This window comes from Pangasianodon hypophthalmus, chromosome 4, assembly GCF_027358585.1.
Source record: "Pangasianodon hypophthalmus isolate fPanHyp1 chromosome 4, fPanHyp1.pri, whole genome shotgun sequence".
NCBI classification, from domain to species: domain Eukaryota; kingdom Metazoa; phylum Chordata; class Actinopteri; order Siluriformes; family Pangasiidae; genus Pangasianodon; species Pangasianodon hypophthalmus.
Window position 1 is genome coordinate 21,440,692 of NC_069713.1, and position 22,192 is coordinate 21,462,883.

General features: G+C 37.3%; 1 protein-coding gene across 1 annotated transcript; it reads right to left on the bottom strand.

Annotated features, from left to right (window-relative positions):
• Positions 1–5,377: 5,377 nt before the first annotated feature.
• On the bottom strand, positions 5,378–18,335 carry sstr1b (somatostatin receptor 1b). The gene is made up of 2 exons (XM_026936122.3): positions 17,786–18,335; positions 5,378–8,974 (listed from the first exon to the last, which is right to left on the bottom strand). The coding sequence occupies exon 2, from the start codon at positions 8,238–8,240 to the stop codon at positions 7,122–7,124; it is 1,119 nt and encodes a 372-aa protein (XP_026791923.2). The 5' UTR covers positions 8,241–8,974; positions 17,786–18,335; the 3' UTR covers positions 5,378–7,121.
• Between the last annotated feature and the right edge of the window lie 3,857 nt (positions 18,336–22,192).

Genomic DNA, 22,192 nt, shown 5'->3' on the forward strand with positions numbered 1-22,192 from the left:
TCTGCCATGGCTGATGTGCCCATTCCACTTGCTCTGGCGTTTTCTCCATTGTGGATATTTTGGTTTAGGGTTTATCAAAGTACCAAAAATGATGGCTGGATGGATGGATGGATGCATGCATGGACAAACAGATGCCCAGAAAGCCTGAAAACATTTTTCAGTTTTTCAGAGCAAAACAATTGCTCCACCACCTAGTGGCGTTGGCATAAAAATGAATAAATAAATAAATAAATTTAATACATCTTAAGGACTTCTGTACATGGATAATACCATATAGATTTATCATGCTTTCGTCATTGTTTTGCTTCATAAAGGGCCCAAGCTGAGAACACGTGGCAACAACAAAAAGCCTAAACAAAGCTTTTGGTCTCTGATATCTCATCCAGTATTGTGAAATACTAATAGCAAAGTCTTCATGCTCCTCCACTGGCCGTTCTAAAGAACTTGAGTGAGTTCAGTGGCCCTGGTGATGCTGCACTCAGCCTAAATAGTGCATATACAGTACAGCACTTTATTGAGATTGAGAATCACTCAGTCTTAACACAGCTTTACAGTGAGGAAGAGAATCACTATAGGTGTTAATACTGTTGACTACTGAGGATGAAAATCATGCTTGTGCTGAAACTGTTCTTTTATTGAGGATAAGAATTACTTGACATTTTGATACTGCTCTCTATTGAGGAGGGGAATTACTCATGATGTGGATACTGTACTTTTTTAAGGATAAGAATTGCTCTGAGACTTAATAATGTATTCTGTAGGAGGATGAGAATCACTTGAACACACAGCAGAGCAAAATGAAGTAACATTCAGTCTGTATAATTTGGCAAAGGTAGACAGTGAACTCCATAACACTGCTTCACAGATTTCTGGAAATGACACTTCTCTTAGTGCTGCCCAGGAGGTAGCCATAGATAAACTAACATTTAATGACATTTAATGGAAGATGAGACCTCTTGAGTTGTGTTCAGGTATGCATGCACAGTCACTTCATTACCCAATGGGCTAACCTGTCTTTAGAGTGTGACGTCCCTTTATGGTGCTCCTCAAAGCACACAAACAGTAGGTCAGAGACCCATCAGCTGGCAGTCACTTCCACATAGTATGACAAAGTTCCGCACTCTCTCACCTGCAAGCACAGTTAGGTTGGTAGGTTTATTGATATACTGCTGCATCAGCATCTTTGGTGTGAATATAAAGAGGTCAGCACACTGTTTAGTATCAATTCCAGATATTACTGTGGGATCAAGCTTTTGTGTGAAGGACAGAGACTTTCTGCACCTTTAAGAAAAGTTTTGACCAGTTTATACTCTCCCAGTGAAAAAAAAAATCAATCTGTCTCGTGTGGAATCACTGTTGCCACATAGACTTTTAGACCCAAAAAGAGATGTTTCTAGTTGACTCTGCAGACTCTGTGTATGGTGCAAGATAAGGAGTTTATGGTTACTGTTTCACACCATTGTTAAAAAAAAAAAAAAAAAACTTTCCACTTGCCTACTAACAATGACAGAGCACTCATATTCTCACAGAGTGTGTCTGACCCTGTACAAACATCCCAGTATAATGGTGTCACTCCCAGGGGTTGCAGCATGCAGCATGGCTTGTGGAAAGTTTCATCACTCTGTACTATTAATCAGATCTATTTCTCTACCGGATGCAGCCACTGATTGCACATCAGGGCCTCTCTCTGTATGTGAGATGGCTGTACCAGTCTCCCTCAAGCACTGGACTTCAATGTGCTGTTGCATTTTTGCTGACAGCTCATTTATTTGGCCCTTGCCAGCTGCCAGCTTCTCTAATCTGCTTTCCAACAAAGTCAAGGCATTCTCTCCTGTTTTATGAAACTGCTCAGCAGAGCTTTTTGTTCCTGCCACTGCAATGTGCGACTCTGTATAAAATGGTTTCTATACTCCTTGCTGCATTGGTGCAGCGATAGAGGAATGAGGCGAATGGAAGGTATTTACATACCCTTTGAGGCATATTAAGTGTGTTGTTAATGGCAGTATGCTGCAGGTAGGGCAGGGTTCTGTAAGTGCCTGCCACAGATGTTCAGGTCCCAGTTTGGGCATTGACTGTGTTCCGTGTCCAACTTCGGGGCTTGGCAGAACAAATAACCCACCATCCTTCCCAGACACAAAGGTTGGGAAAGTTGACAAAATTTCAACAGTTCAAACAAGCTCTACATTTATGGATTTTATAAGGTTCTGTAAGATTCGTCTCTAAATTACACTGCGTCTCTAAATTACACCACAGTATCCATGCTGCTACACACTGTCATTAATACTGGCCACTGGCAACATAGTTAATCATGACAAAATTAGTATTAAGTCAGATATTAGAAATACTCTCATCTTGGTGAGCCCCAACTCACTCTCATTGACAATGCAGATTTTAACAATTACAATACCAAAGGATTAGTGTTATAGTCAGCATCTTAAAGGAGAGGATGAGCTTGGCATTGTGCAGAACTTGAGGCTGCGCACCTGACGTCATGGTCACAGGGTGATGTCTTTGCTGTTTGCTGTTACTTGGCAAGGAAATGAAAAAAAAAATGGGAAAAACTCCACTAGTTCCAAAGGAAACTGTCCTGGAGGTCCAGAATGAAAGAAAATAGAACCAATGACAAATAACAGAGGCAGAGATGGACACAGAGTCCACTAAAGGCCTAAAGCATAAATGTTCATGCATAAGTCATCATATTCAATTCAATTCAATTCAATTTTATTTGTATAGCATTTTTAACAATGGACATTGTCACAAAGCAGCTTTACAGAAATAAATGGATTCAAAATATATTGTAACATATTAAACATGTTCGCTGATTTATCAGTTTATGCAGTAATATACCCTCATATTATGTTTTGAGTTCTATGAGTTGGATGAATACATATGAATAGTTTAAGATTTAATAGTTTTAATGCTCAAACCCACTAATGAACTGTACAAATAATTTAAACAGCAATATTTGTGCTGATATGGCATAGCAGCTAGAATATAAGCCATGCAGGTTATTAAAAATTCATTAACTCTTATAGGAGCTTTAACTCTTGCAATGCAGTGAGTTGAAGGAGTGAAGAGAGGTACATGTTAATGGATTTCTAAAGTAATATTTGACTATACTGCTTCCTAGCATTGTGTATGCATTTTAAACTATTAATGTTGCATAAATTTCAGTCCAGTTCTTATAACATTGTTTCATTTTCAATTAAAAACACTATTATTGTTAAAAGAAGTGTATTGTAAAAAAGAATGAATAAAATGTATACATGCTGTCACAAATCGCTCTCAGCTGAAAAAAATAATGGTCGGTGAAACATTAATTCAGTAATTCATGGAATTATTTTTTCCCCATTTAAATTGTAATAGTCTGAGAATCTTTTTCCTTGCCTTTATGGCCGCACTGAGTGCAACATGTGTGCTTGATTTGTGTCTTCCTATGGGCGGCAATTTGTCTTTCTTCTTGTTAAGTCGGTTTTTATTAAAACCAGTGGGACATATGGTAACCCCGGCACCCCTCCCCTATAAATCATGGATGCATCTTTCTACTTCTTAAGAACCAGGAAGTCTTTAGCATCTTAGATGTTCCCTTGATGAAACAATATTTAAGCTGTGTTGTTCATTAAATAAAATTCCAACATGGTCTCCTGATTTCAAATTTGTAAAAACTCTCACAAGACAAATTGTAAGAAGTAAGAATTGCCTTATCTTTTCCTAAGACATAAAATCTACATCTAAAAACCTATGTATATTTATGTATATATAAAATCTAAAAAAAAAAAAAAAAGCTCTGTCCTATTGTCTTCCATCATACTTAAAGGGAAATGATATAGTGATGATCTACTGAATGCTACATGTAATGACAGTGATGATTTAGTCAAACCTTATGTTTATCTGTCTTTGAAGGCCATATGTGGAGCATGTAGTGCTTATGTGCCTTCTTGGACTAAGTTAATAGATATTCATTCATTCATTCATTCATTTTCCTTCCGCTTTTCTGGGTGGGTGTCATGGTGACATCCAAATATTCTGTATTCTGGTCAGACTCTTATAAACATGCATATAACTGTATGTGATCACATAAAGTTTGATTTTCACTTAGAACTGTCCTGAAGTTGGAATTTTACCTAACACCAGAGCATGCACTGCAACAGTAGGACTACAGCCTGAAATATAGCTCATGTGCTATTTAGATTATGGGCCTAAACTGCAGAATAAAGCATAAATATTATATTTAGTCATGTTTCTGGCTTTAAACCACAGAAATAAAACTGTAAAAAAAATAGTGGGGGAATAAAACGCTTTAGTGCACATTTACTGTGTTTGGCTTTATATTGCTTCAGTTAATTTGGAAAAAGAAAATGTGCACTTGTTAATATGATATTTAGCTAGTAGAAAAACAAGATACGTACTGATTATAATAATCATGGAATCCAGTGATAGCTGTATTGATTACGCCCCAATAATAAAAGTATAGTTTTATCACGTGAATCATGTGAAGTTAATATCACTCTAAACAGAGTCTCACACATAGGAACACAAATATGTTTGATGTACAGTTACTGTTCATTGCACATATCTTGTATTCACTTTCTATGCATCTATTGTATGTCCTTTGTCTACTGTCTTTGTCTTGCACCAGAGAAGTAGCGTGATAGTGTTTTGTTATATTGTTTCGTTAACTCTTTTATCTGAATTGAATATAAATGTAACAGAGATGTCTAAATCATACTATTAGTTAAAAGACTAACTGATTGCTATTAAAAATAATAGTTCTAAATAGAGCTATTATTAATGGGGTCCAAGCTCTTTGTAAATAGTGCTCTTCTTACCTATCTACCCCTATCTATCTATCCCATCTACCCCTATATATCTATCCCATCTACCTCTATCTATCCCTGGAGGAATAGTGGTTAGGCCACGGCGCTCACACCGCTGTGGCCCGGGTTCGATTCCCGGCCAGGGACCCAACCCCAGCCACTAAGGTTGCGTGCAACAGTGTGCTCTCAGTGCTGGTCCCAAGCCTAGATAAAATTGGGGAGGGTTGTGTCAGGAAGGGCATCCGGCATAAAACCTGTGCCAAATCAAATATGCGGACCAATGATCTGCTGTGGCGACCCCTAACGGGAGCAGCCGAAAGAGGAACAACAATGATCTACCCCACCCCTGATATACTGTATATATCCCTAAAATATTTCTTGATTATCTGGAAAAGGACACATTAATATATTAGTGGTGAATGCATTCAAAAATCAAATTTTATATGACATTACTGTAAATTCTGTAAAAAAAAAAAAAAAAAAAAAAAAAACATACAATTTTCTAGGATGAATAGCAAAAAGCCTTTGAAATTGACATTTTTTAAAAATTCATAATCCAATATATTGACCTTATTATTCTTTAAGGACTTACAGGGAAAAGAATCATGCTTAGGCTAATCTGTTGATAAATTATAATTTTATAGCACCACTTAGTGAACAAAGCACACAGGTCTGTGCCCCCTCAGCACGTGAGAATATGAGCTTATTTCCTGTTTGGTTTGTTGTTTCCCTGGAAATGGTCTTCTGCAAAATTTAATACTGGCTCTTTGATAGTATTCATTTGTTCATGCAAATGTCATTCTCCGAGTCTCTATCACTCTCAATAAATCACATAGCATGAGAAAGATTTTGCATGTTTTTTGCAGGCATTTTCAAGTTTTAGTAAATCAAGGCCAGAACGTTTGGCACATGTGCTTGTCTTAAGACAATAGATGGAGAAATGTACAGTATGTGAGCTCTTTAGATTTATACTGTTGAGTGAGATGTGATATGTTATATGTGTCTCCCTGCCCTTTTTTAGTCAAATGCTGACAAATGCTGACAAATGCTGTTGTCAGTTCTTCAGAGAGATATCCTGGGCAGCATTTCCTAAATTCATATCTCCAAGGCTCTATTCTTTGGAAACAATTTAAAGTATGTTAAGAAACTGTCCAGACCATAAAACTAACATGCTGTACATTGGAAATTACTTGAAATGTCTAAGCTCGATTTTGCAATTTGGCATAAAACATACATAGTTCCTGAGTTGACTGTGTTGTTCAGGAAAAGGAGGTTTACAGAATTATGAAAAACAAAAACATACAAATAACATAGTACATGTGATCTTCAGTAGTGAGTGTTATGTGTTACCCAAAATTCCCAGATCCAGAAGAATGAAAGAGGTGTCTCTTGGGTGTGATTTTTTTTTTAACCATCATGCCTTGTTTTCACATGTCAGTTGAAAAACCACATCTTTATTTTTCTTCTGATTTGTTACTTTTACCTTTGGGATACTAGTCATTTTTTCATCCATTACTCTGGATTTTTGATGATCTTGAAAATGATGTGTGAGACAAACAGGCGCAACAACGCAACATCAGGGAGTGAGGGACCATAAGCACCGGGAGAGTTATAACAGCTCTTTCTTAGAACAATGACATTTTTCTCTAGTGTAAGGGGAAAGACTTATGATACAGATATGGTAACTGTGAATCAAGCAAGAGAGATACTCACATATGTAGAGAACATGCTGATTAATTATGCTTTACACACATCCAATATTTAAAATATTATATAGAATGAAGAACATTCATATTTGACTTCAGGAGATAAATAATCCAAAGATCTAGCTGAAATTCAAATTCATACATCCACAAACTTAAACAGTTCTCATTTTAATACATAATTATAAACATTATGGGCCTACGACACATGACTTGTACAAACATGACTATGAGAAAGAATGATTTAATCAAGAACAGCAACGTGGATATGGCTAACCCCATCTTGTCATAGTAATGCTGTGCTAAAGCAATTATACTACACCTGGTTAACTTTAATTCAACACATTTAATGTTATATTCATGACACAGATACTTACTGAATACCTACAACTAAGAACAAGACTTTTTATATAATCATAATTAAGCTTTGTCAGGAAGCCTATACAAAAGAAAAAAAATTTCAATCAGTTAGCAGCACATATAATGAATAATTTAAATATCAAGTGATTTTAAGTACTTATAGTACAGTTAAAATTGTTCCTTTTTACATATGAAAACATGAATTTTTTTTGTTTGCTTTTGAGAAAAGTCAGAGAAAAGCTTACAGGGTAGTTGTACGAGAGGTACATGTTCCGTTGCGAAACACCATATCAGAGGCTAAGCAGCACTCTTTAGGGAAGTCCTGTGGACCACATGTTGTTTGTCGCCGGAGGGCCACAGCATAGTAGTCCACCTGCTCTGCATCTGGTCCATTCTCCAACCAGCGGAAGCAGACAATTCTTTGGAAGGAGCGCCGGAAGTTGTCAGATACAAATCCATACAGTATAGGATTAGCACCACTGTTAGCATAGCTTAGAATGAGAAACAGCTGAGTCACCATGGGGTCTGGTGGCTGGCAGAACACACTCACAAGCTGCACTATGTAAAAGGGCATCCAGCAAAGGACGAAGACAGCGACCACCAGTAGCACCATGCGAGTGATCTTCTTCTCGGAGCGCCGCCGCTGCATCCATCCTGCCTTGAGGCCTACTGCTCGCATACGCACCACAATCAAGCAGTAGCATAGGCAGATAGCTGCCACGGGAAGCAAGAAGCCCAGCAAGAAGGTATAGACCACAAATGCTTCTGACCATGAGGACTCAGGCCACAGAAAGTTGCAGTCTACCCCTCCATCCTGCGCTGGAACAGTGTCTGCAAAGATAATGATGGGCAAGATGACAAGAAGTGAAAGTCCCCACACGCAGACGTTAACCACTTTGGCGACAGTAGGTCGGCGGTAGCGGGCTGCCTTGATGGGGTGCACCACTGCAATATAGCGGTCCACGCTGAGCACAGTCAAGCAGAAAATGCTGGTGAACATGTTGATGCCGTCCACGCTAAGGACCAGCCGACACATCAGCGATCCAAACGGCCAGTGACGCACCGCAGCTGATGTGGCCAGAAATGGAACGCTCAACATGAAGAGTTCATCAGCAATTGCAAGGTTCAAAATGTAAATATTGGTCGCTGTTTTCATCTTGGCATACTTGAGGATGACGTATATAACCATGCCATTTCCTATGATGCCCACACAGCAGACTAGGGCGTAGATAGAAGGGATGATGATCTTGCTAGCATTGGACTCTGACTGAAAATCCTCATATTCAGTGGTGAAATTGAAGGGATGGTCAGTGGAAGAAAGCATGTTTTCAGTGCCATTATATTCTGTAGCTTCAGCCATTTTATTCTTATTTTGGTAAACCAAGTTCACTCAAGCTAGCATTCCGTGGTATTGTCCTTATAAACCTTTTAATACACTTTCGTTTGATACACTTTATTAAAAAGTACCTTTGTTTTAAAAGTAACAGTGTTGAGGTTTAAACATGGTGTTTATTTAATCCTTCATCCAAAAAAACTGTCCTTGACTGGGGAAAGTTAAAACAACAATCTTTGGGTTTTACTCTTTAAATCACTTGAATTTGTTTCAAGCACATCAGGAAAATCAATTTTTGGAACTTTTTGGCAATGGACCATGTAGCAAGTTGGGATCCTCTGACTAAATGGTTCCATGTGTGGAATTTCCAGCTTGAACATTCTTTGTTCATTGATAAATAAACCTTTGCGCATATATGAGAGTGTTGCAGGTGTTGGTGGGCTAGGCTCAGTGAGAGGCTCTCAAACACTCAGACTTGGCAATGAGAGCACATTCCGACTATTTATATGAAAATAGGGCTGGAAAATCGTAGTATTATGAGGCTACCCTCTTGACAATATGATCCTGCCTCCAGAAAAAAATCCCTCGTTGAGAATCGTTGTCCTTGCTGCAGCCTTGTATCCAATCACATGATGAAGTATGCACTTGTGTCTCTGATCACATGATGGAAAAATTGGCACAGGATCCACAGGAATGATAATCACATGTCTGTAATTCTTATGTTTGTCCCCTTATGTATTGCACTAGTCCATATGCACCATCTGTAAGATCCACAAAGAAACAAAGAGTAAGTTTAGGGATCTTTTGGTCATTATTGTGTACTGGATATTATACAATATATGCAGTGTGTTCAAACAATGTGTTCATGTATAGCAATTTATGTGGAGCTGAGAGAGAATGAAAAAGACAGCAGAGGCATGATGTGTCTTTCAGACATGCATTTTTATATCTGCCACACACTCTGCCCTTGTGTACTCAGCCATCCGCCTGTAAAATTACCACATTCACAACACAGAAACACCTCTGACACCAATTTCTGTGCTTACAAGGAGCAAACATGCTGCAGAGGGAAGACATGAAAAAAAAAAAGTTTGCTAAATGAGAATTTGATCCAAGAAAGCAGATGAGAACAACTGACTAGCCCACCACTCCCACTCCTTATGTCTGTCAATGAGGCCCACAAAAATAGCAAATAGAGGGTTATTAGAAAAAACGCAAACCTAATTACATCCGTGACTAGAATGTCAATAGGTTGTATTTGCATTTACATCAGTCTGGGGTAGTGGCTAATCACAGCTCATTTCTAAGGTCTGGTGTTGTGAGCAGAGCTTTGAGAGGAGAGTCAGTAAAATGTTCCACATCCTCTGATATGCCAGATTTTTTTTTTGTGACAAAGAAAGGTGAAATATAGCTTATATGTACTGAACGTTTGAAAATTTCCTTATCACTGACATATCAAGCCTCTTAATGTTTTTCTTGTTTGTTTATATCTTTACCTGACGTCAGCTCACAACAGCTGTAGAGCTCAGCCATTTACTTTCATTATATCAACTTATTTTAATATATCTCATTGCAATGTGTCCTAATGTTACACCCATTCAATAAAAAAATAACTTTTTTCCAATTTTGCCAATTCCCACCCTTTAGTTAGCTCTCCCCTATTGCAAGATGGTACTAAGATGAAGGCTAGCATATGCTTCCTCCAAGAGAGATGAAACCAGCCACTGCATATTTCAAACTGCTTCTCATACTACAGCACAGGGCAGCGGGATACACTCAGATGAAAGCACTAACTGCCATCTTCCACATACACAAGCTTACTATAGGTTAGTCTCATGCTAATCAACGATAAGGGAAAGAATAATACCATCTCTCCCACCCAGATTTTGCTCTCTCGGACCCCTGGTCCTGGCCCAACCAACAGACATTAAAAGTTCTTGGTTAAGTTAGATAACCAGCAGTGATATCAAAAAAGCACTTTAGAAATGTTTGATCCTATGCATTAGGAATCTGAACCAAAATCGATTTTTATTTTGATGATTTATCACAAATTTGCATGAAAAATTAAAAAAAGAAGAGAAAAAAGGAAAATAATTCATATGAAATGGTTAATATGTAAAATAAAGTCAAATAGGCAGATGCAATTCAAATAAAATCAAATAAATACTACTGTGCTTCTTCATGAAGGTGCTGTTCATCAGTATTCTTTATGACGTGTTTGAGTGCTATGTTTTACAGAAGACATAAGGCGAATAAGGCCACCCAGCTAGCCATGGTTTGCACTAGTTCTTCAACATAGGCTTGGTGATTCAGAGCTTTAGACTGTAGTGGTAGCTAGCATAACTAGCTTTTTTAGTTTCATCTGACTACGCTACATCACAGCTAGCAGAAAGGAATGAACAGGCGTTGTCTGTATGCATAGGTAAATGAAGTAGTTTCACTTTTTGTGATAGAAAATGCATAGCCTTAACCACATATGTCAAATATTCTTGGACAAGGACCAGTCATTGGTCTCACTGGTCCCTGCAGACCTTGAGTAAGTTTGTACTATAGGTTTGAAATAGATGTGTTGTTAATATAATAGCAGCTCGAATTAAAAAATACAACCTGCCTGTTGTGTGAAGACTTTTTAATTAGATTATTGGATTATGGATAATTCAGTGACTGTTCATACACGTTGAGAACATAATTCAGAAATAATATTTTTATTGAACTAATATTTTATTCATATGTATTTTCAAATAAGCAAGTAAGGGAAAAATAGACCTGACAAAAAAGTCTTCACTGTACATGCAATTACTGGTCTGGACTGGTTTATTTCAGAAACTGTTGATCTCCTGAGATTTTCATTCACAACAGTCTCTAGAAAACAGAAAACATCCAGTGAGTGGCAGTTCTGTGAGTGGAAATGCCTTATTGATGAGAGAGGTCAGAGGAGACTGGTTCAAGCATTAGCACTCTTTACAACCGTGGTGAGCAGAAAAGCATCTCAGAACACACAACACATCAAAACCTGAGGTGGATGAGCTATAACAGCAGAAGACCATGTTGGTTTCCACTCCTGTCAGCCAAGAACAGGAATCTGAGGATACACTGGGCACAGACTCTGGGACAGAAACTGGGTAGTTGAAGATTGGGAAAAAGTCCATGTGATGTTTTTTATGCATTGTGCTGCTGCCACATAAAAGCCTGACTGGATAATTGCATGAATTACAAGGGTACAGGTATTCCTATTAAAGTGGCCAATAAGTGTGTGCTAATGTATACAGTATATATAATCTGCCATGAGCAGTTTGTCCCACAAAGTGGAAATGAACACCATGAAGACACAACTGGTTGAACCTGGGAAATTACTGACTGAGAGGAGCAATGCCTTAGAGACTGTAGCTGTAGAGCAGTAGAGACAAAAGGTTTGCCTGGACAGAGGCAGAGAAATTGGAAGTAAAAATAGAAGCAAGCAAGAAAGAAAGCAAGCAAGAAGTGATTGGAAGTGGAGAGTGAAAGAGTAAACTCCAGCTGCACAGTCTCACACATGAAATTAAAGCAAATAACAGCCCAGTAATGCATCAGTGATGAAAGCGAGAGAAGGGGAGTGAACGAGAGAGAGAGAGAGAGTAAAATAAAAACAAGAATGGCTCCACAAGGGAATGGGAACTCCATCACTCGTCTCACTTATGAAGTAAAGGCTCCTGGAGTACTTTTTCTCTGAGCAGATACTGATGACAGTGCTACAAGAGCAGTGCATTAATGGGTGAAATAGAGTATCATATTCCATGGCTAATGGGTATTCAAATGAATGAAGTGTTTATTTTTTACCTTCTGGGGAAAATAATGAAGACGTAGGAGAGAAAGAACATCTGACTTTGAAATCCATACAACCCATTTACCTGTTATTCCAAGCAGAAGGTTTTCACTGGGTGTAATTAATTTCAGTTGTTAGTGTTTATACTAGAATTATGCTGGAAAGACTTAATCTCACAGCAGGTTTATTTTAATACATGTCAGAATCAGGGATATCACCTGAGCTTATCTGCCTTGGCCTTGGTTTCCTGGCTAGAGGATGATGTTTCGTTTGGGTGACTCCTTTCAGAGAGCATGTTATCCAGCAATAATGCACTAATTTTTAATGAATGATGTAAAGGTAAGATAAATAAATAAATAAAATCACAGCAGGTAAGAAGGTTCCCTCTTCCAATATTGAACACTGGGCTGCTCTCAACTTTCATAAAGGATCAAAATGGCACCAACTGTATTATAGTTCAATATGTTTGGTAGGCTTCAAATCTCATTTATGTTTTTGGGAGGTTGGAGGAAGCCAGGCAACCTGGAGGAAACCTACACGGATATGGTGAGGACATGGTGTGAAACTTTGAACTCAGGATTGAACCAGTGACCATAGACACTGTGCCAATGTGCTGCTTACGTAAAACCTCAGGAGTACTAGTACAAGTAGTAACACAGAATACGCTAATGAGTGTATCAATGCTGCAATAGCAGCAGTAGTAAAAAAGACTTGACAAATATGAGTGCCCCAACAAAAGTAACAGCACAACTTTCTCACAATTGCAGGACCTTTTGTGAGGAACCTACACCACAATCAATCGCTCACACTTCTCTTTCCATTCTTCAATTTCCAAGCATGGATATTACTGCAGCAGTAAGTGACCTTATTATCATACAATTACGTATATCTGACATTCATATAGTCTTTATTCAGAACCTTATAATTCTCAAATCGCAAGAGCATGTCGAGTCTTTTTGGTCAATCAGCACACACCGGGTGACTATTTCCGGAATCAAAGAAAAGCAATTTAAAAATCTAACTGTAGCATTAGGACATTACGAGTCTCATTTCATGCCATAAACATTATTATATGCATTAAATACTCCAAGGCTTATGGTACTCTGTGAGCACTGGCTTGCACAGTACAAATACATGACATTTTAAAATAAATAAATATATGTAACATTTTACTTTGTTGGGCATTATTTTGAATGTTTTAAATGTATTATTCTATTTACTATTTACTTTTGTATCCAGACTCCCCATTTTACATGAAAGTATGAGTATTTGTTGGTTTTTTATTGTTTAGAGATCCAGGTGCATTGACTGAACACACATAACAGACGTGTTTCTAGTTTTAGGCTTTGCTCTTGTCTTTTATGTCTGGCTTGAGTATTACCTAAGAAAGAATGACAATTTGGATGCCTAAAGAAGAGAATTCAACAAGAATAATAGCATAACGATTGGACATAACCCAAGAATCTTTTTTTGCTGTATCAACCTGCTCTTAAGTAAAATTCATAGGAATTAACAAATGCCTTATTTCATGCAAATAAATTTGTAAGAAAAGTTTTAAACCCTAACTTATCTTCAGTATGTCTTTTCATGCAAGTTGGTCCATGCTAATTCATACAAATTTGCAACCATGAAATGTGTCTTTTATGGTTGTCTTTTTCAAGACAATACAGATTGATGATTTTTCCAACATCCAAATTATTCGCCTTTCTTTTCTAGTGTTCTAATATTATGTTGCTTTTTGCTTACTGACTCCAAAGCTGATGCTAAGTGGAAGTTCACAATGATCAATAAAAAGCATCTGGCAAAACGATTTTCTGATACTGGAATTCAAAGCTGGAGCCTATAACAGCTACAGTGCAACTATTCAGAAATTAACATAAAAAATATTTTAATAAATAGAAGAAGAAACATTTTTTTAATTCAGTGCCCCAGTACCCAATGCTGGACAGGCTTTTGCGTGTGTGTGTGTGTGTGTGTGTGTGTGTGTGTGTGTGTGTGTGAGAGAGAGAGAGAGAGAGAGCGAGAGAGAGCGAGTGGCAGTTAGTGACAGCTAGTGTTACCATATTATTTATTCGCTTAACACTATTTGACATATGGCACTCTCTGTAAATGAAACTTTCTGGAAAGAACATTAAAATGAAATCGGTTCTGCTTTTGTATGCCTATCACGTCCCTTTACAGTAGCTTTCACTGGAATAATATCATTCTGTTGTCATATTTTATGGATGCATTTCCCACACTTGTCAGAAAGATAGCTTAAAGAGCAGAATGGAGTCAGTCTGTGGCTGCGACTAGTTGTTGGTGACAAGCTTTGAACTATGCTTACTAGAATATTATGAGGCTTAAATTAGAGAACGCATGGAATTTTCTGGACCCTCATTATTTTTCGAGTGTTCACAGTGTGTAGGCTTGATGGCTGAGTGGCTCTGTGAATTCCCATAATGCAAAGTGAGCATATGTTAATTTAAGCAGTGACAAATACCAGCATACATCAGGTTAATTTACAGATACAACATTATGAGTGTGTAATCAAATATAGTGTAAACATATATTTTGTAATATTTGTTAATGGTTAATTAGCTATCAGCTGATACTGAGTATGCTACAATAGTGTCATGACCTTTACCATTCTAGTGTCTCTTCTTTTTGACCTAGGATCTATGGACACTAGGGGTGTAACACAATGGCTCTATCTGTATCTGTATCTGTATCGGTTACTAAAGATAAGGGAAAAAATTGTATCATATCATAATTGTATCATATCTGTATTGGTAACTGTTTAGAACCCATGATCTGTTCATTTTGAATAATGTATTTGTATTTGGTTACAACCCCAACGTTCACTATGCTTTTTCAACGGCCATTACTTGTTCGAATGAACACTTGTGGTATACACTCTAAGATTATTCTCTTCCTGTCTTGATTGATTAGCCCTTTCCTGGTACTCATTATTACACTCTCTATTTTTAGGGCTCATTAGAACTCCTATTGCTAGCTTTACTGCAAAAAAAAGAAAGAAAAAGACATCTTTGCAAGTGAAGATATCTTGAATATAGTCATATTTATCTACTATCTCCTATTATAGGTTAAAAGACTATTTAACCCATTTCTAGACATTTTACTAATGCCAAGGTTTAGATTTTCTTATGATATTGGCAGATCATTTTGCTTCTTTCTAGTAATAAATGCTTAATTAGCAAGATTATCTATCAAATGAACAAAACAATGTCAAGCTTGAAAAAAAAAGGTTGAATAATCTTATGTTTAGTTGATTGTGGATAAATCTGACTATATTCAAAATATGTTCAGTTGATAAGATGAGAAGTCTTTTTTTTCCCTGTGTTTCAGCCTCATAGCTTCAAGGTTCAATCCTGAGCTCGAGTTTCTGTCTGGGTTGGCTATGCTAAAACTGCCCCTAGTTGTGAATGTGTGTGTGTGTGTGTGTGTGTGTGTGTCTACTGTAACCCTGACCAGGATAAAGCAGTGAATGAACAAAGAATGAACGAATGAAGATACAACTCCTAGACATGCCTCTGACATTATTACAGTGTTATTCTTGATTTCTGCTTCTAATTTTCATTTCACAAGGGCTCCATATTGTCTTTGTCTGATTCCAACTCTTTGTGAGGCATTACATATGCTTCCTCTTACTTACAGATTCCAGTGACGTTTTGACATTCTTTAAAAACTTTTCAAAATCTTTAAAAATTGCTTTTTGTGTCTGTAAAGTTAAAATCCAGCTAAGGAAGGCGAATATTTGTTGAAAAAGATGCTGCACTGTGAGTTGTGTGAACTATGAGTATGTCTTCAGGAAACTTTTTTTTTTTTACAAGTGTATAATGAAACTGTACTCCACCTTGTGGTAATATCATGAGGTCTTGATGCTATGAACAAACATAATCCACCACATTTAATGCTGCCCGTAATCCACCACACTTGACGCTGCTAATTAGGTGGGTCTTGTGTTTGGTGAAATAAAAAATGGATAAATTATTTACGTAAAGAATATCATGTTTTATTTATACACACATGCTCAGTGCAACAGGACTTGAAACCCTTAAATTAAAGAAAGAGCTTACGTGTAAAGAGCATAGTTTAAAACCTTGTATGATTACATCAGGTACCTGATGGCATTCAAATTCCATCGTCTTTCAGCCTTATTGAACATAAAGAAGACATCAGATTGGTTTCTCTGCAGAAGTGGACATTGTGGTCCTTACATTCGCATTTTCTTCTCTCTCTCTCTGTCTCTCTCTCTCTCTCTCAGCTATTTATACACTTTAAAGGTTATATTTGGGCCTGTATGCCCCACAAAACCATATTCAACAATTCTACATCATCTTAAATCAAGTTACTATATTATGTTTTCTGAATTGATGTGGAATAAAAATGATTCATGCACCAATCCGGTAGTAAGTATTATTACCTTAACCAATGGAGATTGTGTTAAAATCATACCAATTCCCACCTGATGTTTCATACAGTTTAGAAGATGGGTATCAGACTGAAAATAAACAAATGGGATCAGGACATCGTTTATTAAAATATATATGAAATTACTTATGCTTTGCTTGCTATATGCTGAATATCTTGATTTACCTTCCATAATTTATGGGGACATTCATACATGTATTTTATTAATTTGGTCAGTGTGTAAGTTATCTTAAAAAACTTTAATGAGGTTTCTGTTTTGTAAGTGTAGTATTATCAACTGGCACAAAGCAAACAAAAGATTTTACGCATATTATTTCAAAAATATGTATAAATGTTAATCAGCTTCCCCTGCCAGCTTAAAGACACCTGGAAAAAAGGCATAAAACAAGTCTATTATGGTATTAACAAGTCTATTAACAAGTCATATAGTTACAAATAACTAGTGATTGTAACCATATGATAATCTTTGTGCGGGGAATAAGATCAGTAGTTAAAGTTGTTGGAAAGAACAACAAAAAAGCTTGATAAAAATTGGCTACAAAAATCACTTCATTCAGTTGAGAGAAAATTTCTCTTCAGCAACTTTAGCATACAAATGTAAAGACCACCTGGCTCTCATTATACACTTTCTTAAGAGCTCTCATTAGCATTCAATACTGATGCTTCTTAGACAAAAACATGCAGGCGGCTGAAATCACTTGTTGTTAAAGGCGAGTGCTGAAATAAACGCACCTGCTGTTCTGTCCAAGTATCAGGCAATTCAATCAAATCCAAACAAAGACAAACAAGTATTCCTGAGATATGAATCTTTATATGGATTTTTAAATGAGAAACATAGAATACTGCCTTTAAAAAAGAAAAACAACACAGCACAAACAACAGCTATAGAAATAGAACAGAAATATAGCTCTAGTATTGTCTTGATATTTTATACCCCTAGAAAGCAAAGATATAAACTATATATGTTTTCATTTCATGCCTGTCAGTAGGACGCAGTGCGATGGAGATGACTGATGCGCATTGATGTTCTTCTAACAACTTTGTCCATTGTAATAAAGATGAAATAATTGTTGCTTGGAAAGAAAATAATCAAACATAAAATAGTAATAATAAAAGAAACTTGTGTGTTTCTGCTGTGTATTCTTAGTTAATTAATAATCAATTAATTAATAGCCTGTCTCTTTTTTATCTTTAAGTCTGTCTTTACAGCATACATTAGCATATAGACATACATAAATCCATTATGCAATAAGTCCATGTCAATAATCACTGAAAATAGTGAATGAGAACTGTCTTTAGATTTTTATTAGTCAGAGAAATGAAAGATATGACCCACCTTGTTTGGTCCAGATAAGAATGCATGTGTATGAGTGAGTGTGGAAGGAAAGGAAAATATGCAGGAGGTGCAGGATGCCTGTGCTGCCCGTGCCGTGGTTTCCCTCTCAGGATGCTGGAGACTGGAGACAGCTGAGCTATCCTCTCTTCTCTGCTGCTTCTGCGCATCCAAACAGCCGCCAGTCTTCTGCTGCTGCATCTCTCTCACTCTAACATTCTTACACACACACACACACACACTCACACACACACACTCACGCACAGCGTCATGCTGCCCCCATCCTGGAAATCTAATTGCTTTTCCTGTGCAAAGGAATCTAATTTTCTATCCTTGATTTCCATTCCTTTCTCTTTGTATCAATCATACTTTTTTTTTTTGTTTTACTATCCTTGTGAGGACCTTCCACTGACATAATTATTAATTCACTGCTATGCCTACACCTAACCCTAACCTTAATAACCAAAAGGAAACCATTTGCTTCTTCTTCGTCTTTTTTTTTTTTAATAAATAAAAGCTGCAGTTTCCTTGTGTGGAGTAGCCACAAGGTCAAAACTGTCAGATATTCCTAAGCTTGTGAGGACATTTGATTGTCACTATAATATAAAACCAGACCTGTAAATCCCCCTCACCCACCCCCACCCCAAATCCCCCACACCGCCCTTTCTGTAAAATGCTGCTGCTTGAGCAAGGATAGAATTTTGAACTCTATACTGTAAAATCAAAAAGGCAAATACACTACTGTAAATGTAACCAGAACAGATTTGCTAAATTTCATATAAATGTCATATACAGTGCTCTGCATAAATATTTACAAATAAAAATGCAAAAGTAGTGATTGTATGTATTCATCCTTGTCACTGTGAAATCCCAAATTTAGTTTTTGTGTAACCAGTTGCCATCAGAAGTCATATACAGTTGGGTCCATAAGTATTTGGACAGTGACACAATTTTTGTAATTTTGCCTCTGTACACCACCACAATGGATTTGAAATGAAGTAATCAAGATGCGATTGAAGTGTAGACTTTCAGCTTTAATTCAAGGACTTAACAGCCATTTTTTACAAAGTCCCTCCATTTTCAAAAGCTCAAAAGTAATTGGACAAACATAAATATAAGGATTATTTTTAATACTTGGATGCAAATCCTTTGCAGTCAATGACTGCCTGAAGTCCAGAACCCGTGGACATCACCAAATGCTGAGTTTCCTCCCTTGAGATGCTTTGCCAGGCCTTTACTGCAGCTGCCTTTAGTTGCTGCTTGTTTGTGTTTCTTTCTGCCTTCAGTTTTCTCTTTGAAATGAAATTGAAAAACATGCTCAACTGGGTTGAGGTCAGGTGACTGACTTTTCTTTGTCTTAAGAAGCTCTTGGGTTGCATTCGCGGTACGTTTTGGGTCTTTATCTATCTATACTGTGAAGCGCTGTCCTATCAGTTTTGCAGAATTTTACTGAAAGTGAGCAGAAAGTATAGCTTTATACACTTCAGAATTCATTCTGCTACTTCTATCAGCAGTCACATCATCAGTAAACACCAGTCACCCAGTTCCATTGGCAGCCAAACATGCCCATGCCATAACACTGCCTCCACATGTTTGAAAGATGATGTAGTATGGTTTGGATCATGAGCCCTTCCTTTCCTTCTCCATACTCTTCTCTTCCTATTTTTCTGGTACAAGTTAATCTTGCATCAGAACTGGTCAGGTTTTTTTTTTTTTTAATTAATTTATTTATTTATTAGCAAAGTCTAATCTGGCCTTTTTGTTCTTCAGTGTTACCAGTGGTTTGCATCTTGAGGTAAACCATATATTTAAATTCATGAAGGTGTCTCTTGATTGTAGACTTTGACAATGATATGCTTACCTCCTCCAGAGTGTTCATGACTTGGCTAGATGTTGTTTAGAAGTGGTTTTTCTTCACCAAGGAAAGAATTCTGCAATCATCCACTTTAGCTATCCTGCCTGGTCTTCGAGGCATTTTGGTGTTGCTGAGTTTGCCAGCACATTCTTTCTTTTTATGAGTGTACCAAATTGTTGATTTGGCCATTCCTAAAGTTTCTGCTATCTTTCTGATAGGTCTGTTTTTTTTTCAGCCTACTGATGGTCTCCTTCACTTGCATCGACACCTCTTTGGACCACATATTGAGAGTTCCCTTGAACAGCTACCAAATGCAAATTCAATGCTTGGAATCAACTCTAGAACTTTTATCTCCTTAATTTGCCATGAAACAGTGAGGAAATAGGCCACATCTGGCCATGAAACTGCTTAGCAGTCACTTGTCCAATTACTTTTGAGCCTGTGAAAATGGAGGGAATCTGTAAAAATGGCTGTAATTCCTAAACTGTTAATGCAATATTTTTGTTTAACCCCTTGAATTAAAGCTGAAAGTCTACACTTCAATCACATCTTGATTGCTTCATTTCAAATCCATTGTGGTGGTGTACAGAGGCAAAATTATGAAAATTGTGTCACTGTACACATACTTATGGACCTGACTGTAATTAGTTAAATGGAGTCTACCTGTGTGCAGTTAAGGTGGCGCATGATCTTAATATAAATGCACATGTTCCTGGAAGACCCCAGAGTTTGTCAGAGAACATAACTAAAGAAACAGCAAGGGGCTATCAAAACAAGTCTGGGGAAATGGTCTGGGAAAAGTACCAATCAGGGTTTTGCTAAAAAAAAAACAGCTAAACTTTGAACTTCCCATGGTGCTTGCATGGCCTAGCCCATCTCCTGACTTAATTTATGGAGAATTTTGAAATTGTGAGTCCATCAGATGGTCCCTCATCACTTTGAGGAATTGACGATTGGCCGAAATTGAACTACAATGCTGGAAGTTCACTATATGGCCAAAAGTTTGTGGACACCTGATCATCACACACATATGAAGTTCTTCCCCAAACTGGTGCCACAAAGCTGGAAGCACACATTTGTATAGGATGTCTTTGTATGCAGTAGCATTATAATTTCCTGTCACTGGAACTAAGAAGTCCAAACCTGTTTCAGCATGACAGTGCCCCTTTACCCAAAGTGAGGTCAATTAAGAGTTTTAAGAACTTGAGTTACCTGCACAGAGCCCTGACCTCAACCCCACTGAACACCTTTGAGATGAACTAGAACATGGACTCCACCCCAGACCTCCTCACCCAACATCAGTGCCTGATCTCACTAATGCTCTTATGGCTGAATGAACAGATCCCCACAGCCACGCTCCAAAATCTAGTGGAAAGCCTTCCCAAGAGAGTGGAGATTATAAAAACAGCAAAGGAGAGACTAAATCTTGAATGGAATTTTCGACAAGCACATATGGGTGTGATGGTCAGGTATCTACATAGTTTTGTCCATATAGTGCAAACAAAAAAAAGTGTCTGAATACATATTTTCCTTCACTGTATATTTATAAAGAGATTTAAAATGTGCTGCTGTGTCATCAGCAATCAGGCTGCACACACACACACACACACACACACACACCGTAGCTAAGGCTTATTTATCAGCTCAAAGCATGGTCACTGCTGCACGCCACTTCATGGTTAAGTCATTCTATTTCAGCTTGCAGATAAGAACAGACCAGCTGTCCAGTACTGATATACTCTAGTCAGTCTACACCATTCAGAAGCACTGCTATTCTTCTATTCTATTCTCTCTCTACCTTCTGTCTGCACATACAACCCAAAACAACTCATACTAACTGAAAGAGGGCTATTTAAGTCACAATCTTTCATTTCTTAGATAGCAATCCTTTTAGAGTACCATGAAGTTTTATTGTCCTTTAATTTTATTCAAGCACTAAGGACTGCTATCTTCCTAACAGATCTTCTTGGCAAAATATAAACAGATTTATTATTAATAAATAGTGTTTAAGGGAGTATGGTGGGAAAATACTACAATGCACCACAGTATACACAGCTTTATCTTTTTAACAAAGAAAAAGTCAACAATTTCAAGTATTTCAACATTTCAAGTATCTATGAAATCACCTATACATCCAGTAAACCAATAATTATTAATGACTGTGCCTTTAACACAATAGCCCTTCATCACATGGTTATTAAAAAAAATTCTAATTTATATTTTCCTGAAGATCCATACTATGTAGATAAGTGCACAATTCTGAAAAAGCTAAATTTCTGTATAAATTAAAAGACTGTTGGGTAATATACACTCACTGTCCACTTTAATAGGAACGCCTGCACAACTGCTCATTTATGCAGTTATCTAATCAGCCAATCATGTGGCAGCAGCACAATGTATAAAATCCTGCAGATACATTCTGTGTAAACTCGACACAGTTGTGTGTGAAAATCCCAGGAGATCAGCAGTAGCTGAAATACTGAAATAATAGTATCTGAAAATTCCCATTCTGATGTTTTATGTGAACATTAACTGAAGCTCTTGACTTGTATCTG

What these genes read in the sequence shown, in the direction of transcription:
- sstr1b (XM_026936122.3), bottom strand. Translation starts at nt 8,240, where the DNA reads ATGGCTGAAGCTACAGAATATAATGGCACTGAAAACATGCTTTCTTCC.